At 42.4% G+C, this 11,821-nt stretch overlaps 1 protein-coding gene across 1 annotated transcript in view; it reads right to left on the minus strand.

Moving 5' to 3' along the window:
- The window catches only part of MARCH1 (membrane-associated ring finger (C3HC4) 1, E3 ubiquitin protein ligase), a 132,517-nt gene that overhangs the window by 11,122 nt on the left and 109,574 nt on the right, over window positions 1–11,821 (minus strand). Inside the window, exon 3 of the mRNA XM_010858343.1 lies at window positions 2,734–2,881. Coding sequence (XP_010856645.1) covers window positions 2,734–2,881 — 148 coding nt within the window. The remainder of the gene's footprint in view (window positions 1–2,733; window positions 2,882–11,821) is intronic.

The following is an 11,821-nucleotide window of genomic DNA, read 5'->3' on the forward strand; positions in this document are numbered from 1 at the left end:
TGTGGTCAGATTTATGTTTTGAACTTGCTGTGATTATGTTTCTGGACATGTATTGAAGGTGGGCAAACTAGAGAAAGTCTTGCAAGGAGCAGTTGCAGTCTTCGAGTAAAAGAGATGCTACTACATGGGTGGTAGCAGTGAGGAGGGAGAGAAACCAACAGATTTCAGAGGCTTGTGGGGCAGACTAAATAAATAGGACTCGGTGATTGATGTAAACTGGAAGTGAAGGGGAGGAGACGGCAATGAAAGCTGGGTTGCATTTTGTTAGTGAGGGTTAGCAGTGTCTTTTGGAGAAGGCGATGGCACCCCACTCCAGTACTCTTGCCTGGAAAATCCCATGGGTGGAGGAGCCTTGTGGGCTGCAGTCCATGGGGTCGCACAGAGTCGGACACGACTGAAGCGACTTAGCAGCAGCAGCAGAAGTGTCTTTGCCATAGTGGTCAGAATGGGAAGTGGTGGAAGGGTTAGGAGTTTGGACACACTAGTCTGGGTGCCTGGGAGACCTTTAAATGGATAAGTCGGGAGGCAGGCAGATGTCTGGTTGGAGATTAGGGGAAGGGCATTACCAGCGTAGAAACAACATCTGGGGACAAAAGGACACCCAGGAGGACTCAAGAGGGACAAAAACAGGAGACATGGGTCACGGGAAATAAACAAACACTATCCGCTCACATGTGTCAGAAGTGGGATTGAATAAATGAGTTAAGAGAGAATTTCTGAGCAATCTGCATGTGGATGACATGAGAGTCATCCTGTTCATCTCCTTCCCCTTCCTTGTGGCTGGGGGACCCCAGGGGGAGCCCCACAGGCTGCGACAGTGGACCCTGAGTCAGACTTCAGGCCAGCTTCTGTCCAGCTGCAGGTCTGCTCTGGCCCACGAGGAAGCCCTCCGTCCCTGAGGCCAGGGGCTGGGGAAGGCGAGGTGGTGCAGGGACGGAGCGCGCCTCTGTTCTAGCACACACACACAACTGCAAGGTCTGCAGCACGGCCAGTGCCAGCAACCATGGAGGACATGGGCTTAAATAAATTTTCTCTGAGGGGAGCGATGGGGCGAAAGGATAGTTAGGGAGTTTGGGAAAGTCACATACACACTGCTATATTTAAAATGGATAACCAACAAGGACTCATTGTATATCACAGGGAACTCTGTTCAGTGTTTTGTGGCACCCTGGGTGGGAGGGGAATTGGGGGGAGAATGGATACATGTATATGTATGGCTGAGTATCTTTTCTGTCCACCTGAAACTATCACAACATTGTTAATCATCTATATATTCCCAATATAAAATTAAAAGTTCAAAGAAATGTCTGAAGCTTCCCAGGTGGCCCTAGTGGTAAAGAAGCTGCCTTCCAATGCAGGAAGCATAAAAGACTTCCATGTCTGGTTTGGGAAGATCTCCTGGAGGAGGAAATGGCAACCCACTCCAATATTCTTGCCTGGAGAGTCCCATGAGCAGAGGAGCCTGGTGGGTTATGGTCCATGGGGTCACAAAGAGTCAGTCACAACTGAAGTGACAGCACACACAAAAAAATGTCTACTCTGACTTAGTAGAGATATGATAGATATTTTAAAGTCCATCATATCTGAAACAATACAGCTCTAAACAACGTAGTTTAATATAAATTGTATACACATGAGTTAACACTGATGTACAAAATACCACCCCCGATTTGTCCTCTGACCCAGCATGTCCCTGCCCGCCCCCTGCCCTGCCAATTCCCTGCAGCACACACACTCTGGCTACACACCCCACCTCCTGGCTCTGGGGTCCTGGTCCTTTCGATCTCAGCCCTGTTCTGATGAGAAGCAGCACCAGGAGCACAAGAAGGGGACTCCTTTTCCCCTTTGGCCCAGACAGAGAAACACAGAAGAAAGAAACCTCTCCTTTTAAAGATTCTTTTCCTCCTTCCTTCCTACTCCTACTGCCTCTCATCTTTTTCTCTGTCACTTCTTTTTTTGAAGGAGGCGCAAACTTACAGCGCTATCATCTGAACGCCATCTCCTTCCAAATTCACCCCTGGTTTTACATATGATATACATATCTCCCCCTGGAGGAGGCTGGGGAGCATCCCTCAGTCTTTTACCAGCTATGATTTAGGCTACCGGCTAAAGCCAGCAGAGCCTGTTGAGAAACAGAACTGGGTCCCTTCACAGGTGAAGATAAGCAAGTTATTTCTGCTCCTGTTTTGAACGACCTAACCATTTAAAATGTTAGACTATGCTGCAATGATTTTAAAACATCTTTCTTCAGACTTGATATCATCCTTCACTATCAAACTTAGTGTGGTAAAAATGTCAAACTGTAGTGTTAACCCACTCTATAAGATTATAGTGTGCTAATTAATGGGCTGTAACACAGTCTCTACTAACTGCCCTCTTATTCGTGTGTTACAAGAAGCCATGAATAGATTGAATTAAATAAAAGGAAAAACATTCTATTTTTACAGTTGTTTGTCTTTTCACACGGGGCAGAATCTGATCTTTATCAGCTCCTGAATAGCTTAAAGTGGTGTGTGGCATCTATGGATTTCTCCCCTGGTAAGGTGGACTTGATAAATCTTACTTTGGTCAGTGCTTTACGGTCAGAGTATTCATCAGTTAGGGAGCTGGAGGAGACTCAGCTGCCGGTACAGGTGCTGCTATGCACAGGTGCTCTGGGAAACAGCTCCACTGCACACACTTGGGTGATGTCCCAGGATTCAAGCCAGAAAGAGAAAGGAGACAAACTCTTACCGTTATCATTACCCTGCTTGATCTCCTCTGCCGTCCGATCTATCAGCACATACAAGGACCAGACCACGCAGGTGATGGCAATGACGTGGAAAGTGACAGAGCAGAAGATTTTCCTCCTTTCGCTTGTGGTCATCTGCAATTTCTCCCACTGCAATCACAAACCAATTACACACAATTGAGTCTCCAACCAGGAAATTTTGCTCCCCATTTATATCCCAGGCCTAGGTCATGAATGGAGAGAAACCATTACATAGTTGCCATTTTAGATGACACTAAAATATTCAAACAAATCTTCATGTTTGGAAAGATCTACAATCATAAACTGTGGAGTTATAACTTAAAAAGTACATAGTAAAACAAAAACAAAAATATTTTCCTATTCTCCAAATAAGTAGTTCCTTGTAGTTTCCTTTTCTGTAACAGGAAGGGGACAATTTTAATATTATACAATTTTCAAAAACATTTCGGCTCAAGTTCCTATATTTTCTGTGGCCCTAGGTTATAAGCAGTCATACATAGTCTCCCCTTAGACAGTACATACCCTGACACAGTGTTGCACTCTCTTTTTTAAATTGGAGTATAGTTGCTTTACAATGTTGTTAGTTTCTGCTGCACAAGGAAGTCCATCAGTTGTATGTATACATTGATCGCCTTCCTCTGGGACCTCTCTCCCCCTTCCGCGTCTCATCCCACCCCTGTGGGTCATCATGGAGCCCTGACTTGAGCTCCCTGTGGTGCATAGCAGCTCCCCACTAGCTGTTTGACACACGGTAGCGTATATGTGCTAGTTCCAATCTCCCAATCCACCCCACCCTGCCACCATGCCCACAGCTCCAGTCTGTGCGTCTGGGTCTCCATTCCTGCCCTGCATGTGGGCTCATCTGTTCCCTTCTTCTAGATTCCACATATACCCCAATATTCACTGTAGCACTGTTTATAATATCCAGGATATGGAAGCAAGCTAAATGTCCACAGACAAATTAATGGATAAAAAAGATGTGGTACATCTATACAATGAAATATTACTCAGCCATAACAGGGAACTAAATTGGGTCATTTGGACCTAGAGTCTTTTGGGTCATTTGGACCTAACATGGACCTAGAGTCTGTTATACAAAGGGAAGTAAGTTAGAAAGAGAAAAGCAAATATCATATATTAATGCATGTGAATGTTGCATTCTTAAGTGTGTAAATTTACCAAGTATTTGAATGGCTGAATTTTATCTATGAGAGAGTCAACATCTGTCACAACTCTCCTCCTAGAAGACAAATTTTATCCTCCAAGCAATGGAAGAAAATCAGCTGCAGCCCCTTTCAGCACAGTCTTGCTTTTCTGCTGCCACCATTGTCACAGTTGCTGTCCCTGAGGCGCACCCCTCAGAAAGTCGAGGGCCATTTCTTAGTCAGTGAGAGGGGGAGGGCTGCCACTTTTATAGCAGGAAGGAAGTCAAGGCATATATGAAGGAACATGTCCATGATTTATTTTGAAGTAACAGGCCATCAGATGACATTTTTACTATCAAACAACATTTAATGCCTTGACAGTTACAGTATCACTTCATTACCATGTTAGGATTTGATCTTTACTTTTCTTCACATATTTCTATAGGAAAATCAAATCATGATGATCTTATTAGACCATGATTTTTTATTTTATTTTATTTTTAGCTTTTTAGCAACTCATGATTGTTTGCATTGTTTTTTAAAAAATTGAAGTATAGTTGATTTACATTGTTGTGTTAGATATAAGCAAACTAATTCAGATATATATATATGCATAATATTATATATATTATATTTAATATATATTCTTTTTCAGATTCTTCCTATTATAGGTTATTATAAAATATTGAGTATAGTTCCCTGTGCTATACAGTAAGTCCTTGTTGATTATTTATTGTATATATAGTAGTGTGTATATATTACTCCAAAACTCCTAATTTATTCTCGCCTCCTCTTTCCTCTTTGGTAACTATAAAATTAATTTCTATGTCTATGAGTCTATTTCTGTTTTGTAAATAGGTTCATTTGTATCATTTTTTAGATACTACATATAAGTGATATCATATGGTATTTATCTTTCTCTGACTTCACTTAGTATGATAACTCTAGTTCCATTTATGTTACTGCAAATGGCATTATTACATTCTTTTTATGGCTGAGCAGTATTCCATGTATACAGAATATTTCCATATATATATATGTATATATATATTTATGTCACATCTTTATTCATCTCTCTGTTGATGGGCATTTAGGTTGTTTTCATATCTTGGCTATTGCAAATAGTGCTGCTATGAATCCTTACATTTTTTATTTATTATGCTCTTCCTAAAGCAGAATCCTTAGACCTTCACAGTCACACTCCTTGCCCGGCCCACCTTGCATGTCATAAAGCCCCATAAAGCCCTGAATCTGCCACCAGCTCTGAGACACGAGTGAGCCTCAGTCTCTCCAGGCCCAGGTGACTCATCCCCCTCAGAGGCAGAGAGGGGTGGGGAGACACGATCCTCTCCTTTTCCTTTACGAACAGATTAAGCCCGCGAGGGCTGGCACCATGCTAGGTAGGTAAAGCTGCTTTCCCACCTTCCTGGCAGAGGTGACATGGACTGTTTCCTATGAGTGAGAGGTGAGTGGCTATCTACTGGGATGCTGAGTTTTTGCCCTCCTGACACAGGAATTGCCCCTTTCTCCTACATTTTCTTTTCTTTGCTGCCTGGAATTCCCAATTAATGATAGACGTCCTAATAGTCATTTTGCAACCTTGAGAAAAACTCTTGAGAATTAGAGAGACCTCAGCCCATCAGCCACAGCTCACCTCTGGCTGCCACGCATATGTGAGGGAAATAAAGTCCTGTCGGAGCCACTACTTCTCAGGATCCTGCTCCTCACTGTCAAGTGCAATTCCTGACAGAAGCAAATGAAACCTCCTGACTTCCCTTCCGGTCTCTGAACATCAATGTCATATGACCATATGTTTGTGACCACATGGACTGTAGCCTGCCAGGCTCCTCTGTCCATGGGATTTTCCAGGCAAGAATACTGGAGTGAGTTGCCATTTCCTTCTCTAGGGGAATCTTCCCAAGCCAGGGACTGAACCAAAGTCTTCTGCATCTCAGGCAGATTCTTTACCACTCAGCCAGCTGGTTAGCCCATTCCTCTCTTACTGGCCAGTTAGTCATCACAGCGTTTCCCATTCAGGGTCTGTTAGAGCCAGTTAACCTAATCTTGGACTCCTCATCAAACTATATTTTCTTTATTATTCTAAGTAAGTAATGGAGAAATCTTAGTAATGAAACTAGGGGAAATCTAAATGCTTCAATCTATCTATAGAATCTATTTTTAATTAATCAGCATTGAAATGAGAAGATTTCAGGTCTTTTTATCATAACTTCACATCACAGGTGTGAAAGATTGTTTTCGAAATTTCATTGTTTTATTTTATTGATTTATTGTGATATTAATTTAAATACTGTGTGATTATGGACTAGAACGTTATTCATTTGGGAACAGCATTTCGTGATTTAATAACTATTTCTTGGATTACCTCAGTATTTAATATAAAAAGATAAGAAGTGCGGGATGGTGCACAAGGGCAGCTTTATATGTTCAAATTTCCTTAAATGTTTCAAGTGTTCCAATACCTTCAGTAACAAAATATTCATAACAAATCAACCTTCCGTTGTAAAGTTGGCTTTGAGTGGGGGGAAAAAAACGCTTAAAAAGTGGGTCTTTTTTTAATCTAAGGAGCGTTTTGATGAAGTGGTTGAAAAACATTCTTCAAAACTAATCAGCCTCAAGAGAAAAACATCAGAGGGCTGACAGGTATAAACCAAACTCCTTTTAGTTCTAGACAATAGTAGCTCTGAAGCTGTCACTTCCTAATCTCAGCAGCGTTTTAAGGAGAAGTGGAGTGTAAAAGGACCATCAAACGTTGCTATTATATTTTCCTTTATAAATCCTCACAGCGACCACTCAGGAATTCTCCAGACAGCACACGACTAAACGCGATACCACGGCGCCCTCTTCCTGACGGTCACGTCACTGCATGCGGTACCCAGCTCAAGGCATCAACAGAAATTTAATCCATTTCATGAAATGTTCATCCATCCACATCTTTGAATTTTCAAGTATATATATTTGGACTGAATACGTTTTGCAAGCCGCCACAGTGAGAAGTGGATCAAGAAGGCAAGGACAGAAATCTTATGTTAACAAACTTGTCAGGAAAGGGCAAATACTAATTTATTATTTAAGAAGCTGAAATTCAATACCAGTTCACAAAAGATTTGACAGCAGAGGGCTAATATGCACAAATGCACATAGCATCAGAGCTCCCCCTCCCAATTTAATAAGATTTGTGTGTTTATGCCCACAGATCACATGTCCAGTGTGGGACCCACGTCCCCGCCCCACCCTAGAAGATTAAGAGGCCTCCTCTGGGTGCTCAGTTTTAAGGAGACACGTCTCTCCAGGGGGTCTCAGGGGAGCTGATGGAAGTGACCAGAAACAGACGGGAGGGGAGCCCGCATATTCTCTCAAGTGCCCAGGGCTCTTTCCCGGCAAGTCCCTGCTCTCCTGGGTCCATGCACTTTACTTCACCTGCAAAACCAGCTGCGCAGTCTTAGCGCCTCAGACCTCGCTTCCCTTTATAGGATCCCTGGGTCTCTGGCACCTGTTTTACTGTCCTTACCCTTTGGTCCCTTATCCAGAGCCTTCAACGACAGAAAGAATTGAACAGAACTCCTTTATTCAACGTAGAAATACACAATTAGATTATTCTGAAAAGATTTCCAAATTGGAGTCTAAATTGATGCAGACACGGTTTCTGTAAAATTTTCCGTTTGTTTTAGCGACATGAAACCGAGCGTTTTCTAATTTAAATTACTTGTATTTTCATTCTGTCCTAACATATAAATTAAACACACACACACACACACACACACACTGCCTAATAAGAATGTTTTTAAAAATTTTGCACCAGTGAAAAATAAGGGCAGCTTATTTGTATGATATCTACATACACGAGATGGGGGCTACTTTACTAAGTCCATTTTTTTTTTCTTCCTTGACACAGCCCTGTGCTTTTTTCAAGTTTCCTAAGGGCAATAGGAGCCAGAATTTCAGCGTCTATGTCATGATAAAGCAAAAGCCACCACCAGAGGGCGTGGGCCCACCAAGTTCCTGGTTCCAAGGTGATTTTCCAGGGTTCCCAGAGATTCCAGAGTCCCCACCAGCTGCTGGCAGGCTCTTCTCGGTTATTTCAGCAACCCAGACTAAGTGCAAAGGCACATTTTAGCTCTTTAAAAATTTCCGACCCTGCTTATCCTGTTATGGTGAAGTTTTACCACACCCGAATGAAAATAATATTTGGAACAGCAGGTTTAGTTTGTTACATTATCTACACGCCCAGTTGGCCTCCCTCCTGGCTCAGTGGTAGGTAAACAATCTGCCTGCCAATGCAGGAGATGCGAGTTCAATCCCTGGGTCAGGAAGATCCCTTGGAAAGGAAATGGCAATCAACTTCAGTATTCTTGTCTGGCAAATCCCTTGGACAGAGGTGCCTGGCAGACTACAGTCCATGGGGTCACAAAAGAGTCAGACCCAACTTAGCAACCAAGCACCACCACCACCAACAGCACACCCAGTGTGACACATTGTGCCTGACAGTCTGCAACTCGGAGGAAGTCTGGGGCTAAAAGACTGACCAATTCCAGGAAGCTCCCTTGGTCTAGGACAGTGGTTCTTTTTTTTTTTAATTTTTAGTTGTTTTTTAAAAATTGAAGTATAGTTGATTTATAATGTTAATATCTGTTATATAACAAAGTGATTCAGTTATGCACACATATAAATATTCTTTTAAAAATATTCTTTTCTATTATGGTTTATCATAGGCTATTGAATATGGTTCTTGGTGCTATATAGTAGGACCTTCTTCTTCATCCAGGGGCCAGTGGTTTTTAAAGAGATTCTTCAGGCACATCACCATCAGCATGGAACTTGGTCACTGCTACATTAATCAAAGGAGGCCCTTTGGCTGAGGTGGTTCAGTGCTCCAGTGCCCAAGTAAACTAACCAGAATCTAAGCCTCTAAATGCCTCAAAGTTGGAAAATAGAAACTTAAGGATGACTAATCCCAATCAGCAAGCTTGGCTTTAACCATGAGGCAGTCCCTAGTCTTCTTGCTCGGCTTCTGCACTCTCTTCTGCAGCTCCTGTGGGTGGCGTCTCCTAACCACTTCCTGTGTGGTGCTGCCCAATTCAAATGAAATTTTGTTCAAATGAATTCTTAAAACTTTAAATAAGCTTCAGTTTATCTTTTACTATTAGAAATGAAATATTTGCAGTTGGTGTTTCACCTGGCCTTCAGGTGATTCTGCGATTGTGGATTTCATTCTGTTTGCCCTCTAATGGAGAAGGATAAGAGGCTTATGGAAGCTTCCTGATGGGAGAGATTGACTGAGGGGGAAACTGGGTCTTCTTCTGATGGGCAGGGCCATTCTCAGTAAATCTTTAATCCAATTTTCTGTTGATGGGTGGAGCTGTGTTCTCTCCCCATTGTTTGATCTGAGACCAAACTATGGTGGAGGTAATGAAGGTAATGGCGATCTCCTTCAAAAGGTCCTGTGCATGCACTGCTATACTCAGTGCCCCCGACCCTGCAGCAGGCTACAGGGAACCCACACCCCCTCCAGAGACTCCTGGACACTCTTCAGTTTCTTGTGGGGTCACTGTTCCTTGGGGTCACTGACCTGGAAAAGATCAGTTTCCATTCCAATCCCAAAGGGCAATGGCAAAGAATGTTCAAACTAGTGCACAATTGCACTCATGTCACATGCTAGCAAAGTAATGCTCAAAATTCTCGAAGCCAGGCTTCAACAGTATGTGAACTCTGAACTTCCAGATGTTCAAGCTGAATTTAGAAGGCAGAGGAACTAGAGATCAAATTGCCAACATCCGTTGGATCATAGGCAAGAGAATTCCAGAAAAACATCTGCTTCTGCTTTATTGATTATGCCAAAGCTTTTGACTGTGTGTATCACAATTAACTGTGGAAAATTCTTCAAGAGATGTGAATACCAGACCACCTGACCTGTCTCCTGAGAAATCTGTATGCAGGTCAAGAAACAACCATTAGAACTGGACACAGAACAACAGACTGGTTCCAAATTGGGAAAAGAGTACGTCAAGGCTGTATTATTGTCACTCTGCTTATTTAACTTATATGCAGAGTACCTCATGAGAAATGCTGGGCTGGATGAAACACAAACTGGAATCAAGATTGCTGGGAGAAATATAAATAACCTCAGATACGCAGATGACACCACTCTTATGGCAGAAAGTGAAGAACTAAAGAGCTTCTTGATGAAAGAGGAGAGTGCAAAAGTTGGCTTAAAACCAACATTCAAAAACCAAAGATCATGGCATCCAGTCCCATCACTTCATGGCAAATAGATGGGGAAACAATGGAAACAGTGAGAGACTTTATTTTCTTGGGCTCCAAAATCACTGCAGATGGTGACTGCAGCCATGAAATTAATAGACGCTTGCTCCTTGGAAGGAAAAGTTATGACCAACCTAGACAGCATATTAAAAAGCAGAGACATTACCTTGCTGACAGAGGTCCATCTAGTCAAAGCTACGGTTTTTGCAGTAGTCATGTATGGATGTGAGAGTTGGACTATAAAGAACGCTGAGAGTTGAAGAATCAATGCTTTTGAACTGTGGTGTTGGAGAAAACTCTTGAGAGTCCATTGGAATGCAAGGAGATCAAACCAGTCAACCGTGAAGGAAATCAGTCCTGAATATTCACTGGATGGACTGATGCTGAAGCTGAAACTCCAATACTTTGGCTGCCTGATGGGAAGAACTGACTCACTGGAAAAGACCATGATGCTGGGAAAGACTGAAGGCAGGAGAAGAAAGGGATGACAGATGAGATGGTTGGATGGCATCACTGACTCAATGGACATGGATTTGAGCAAGCTCCAGGAGTTGGTGATGGACAGGGAAGCCTGGTGTGCTGCAGTCCATGGGATCACAAAGAGTCAGACATGACTGAGTGACTCAACTGATTGATCTTTCATGCATGGTCCTGAGAGAGTCAATTCCTAGGTAGGTTGATAAGAAGTCCAGCATTCCTGAGAAGGAGAAAGGGGTCCGGAGCTCTTGATAAGGAGAAAGGGGTCTGGGGCTCTCAAGGAGAAAAGGACAAACGTTCTTTACTACATTACTTTGTCTTATTCAATATAACAATGTATCTTGCTCGAGGATATGTTTCTCAACAAGAACCTTCTGAGTAATCCTGTCATCTTAAAATGCATATTATGGAAGTGGGTCGGTTAGATCTTTCTATTGTTCATCCTAATCCTGTTAATTTAAAATGTATGATGTGGGAGTGGGTCTGAAAAAGTATATAAGGCCTTGATAAGACTAGCTAGAAAGATGATGCTGTGAAAGTGCTGCACTCAATATGCCAGCAAATTTGGAAAACTCAGCAGTGGCCACAGGACTGGAAAAGGTCAGTTTTCATTCCAATGCCAGAGAAAGGCAATGCCAAAGAATGCTCAAACTACCGCACAATTGCACTCATCTAACATGCTAGTAAAATAATGCTCAAAATTCTCCAAGCCAGGCTTCAGCAATATGTGAACCGTGAACTTCCTGATGTTCAAGCGGGTTTTAGAAAAGGCAGAGGAACCAGAGATCAAATTGCCAACATCCGCTGGATCATGGAAAAAGCAAGAGAGTTCCAGAAAAACATCTATTTCTGCTTTATTGACTATGCCAAAGCCTTTGACTGTGTGGATCACAATAAACTGTGGAAAATTCTTCAAGAGATGGGAATACCAGACCGCCTGATCTGCCTCTTGATAAATTTGTATGCAGGTCAGGAAGCAATAGTTAGAACTGGACATGGAACAACAGACTGGTTCCAAATAGGAAAAGGAGTATGTCCAGGCTGTATATATAAACTCTATTTATTTAACTTATATGCAGAGTACATCATGAGAAACGCTGGACTGGAAGAAACACAAACTGGAATCAAGATTGCTGGGAGAAATATCAATAACCTCAGATATGCAGAT

This window comes from Bison bison, unplaced genomic scaffold (genome assembly GCF_000754665.1).
Source record: "Bison bison bison isolate TAMUID 2011002044 unplaced genomic scaffold, Bison_UMD1.0 scf7180017864385, whole genome shotgun sequence".
In the NCBI taxonomy this organism is placed as follows: Eukaryota; Metazoa; Chordata; class Mammalia; order Artiodactyla; family Bovidae; genus Bison; species Bison bison.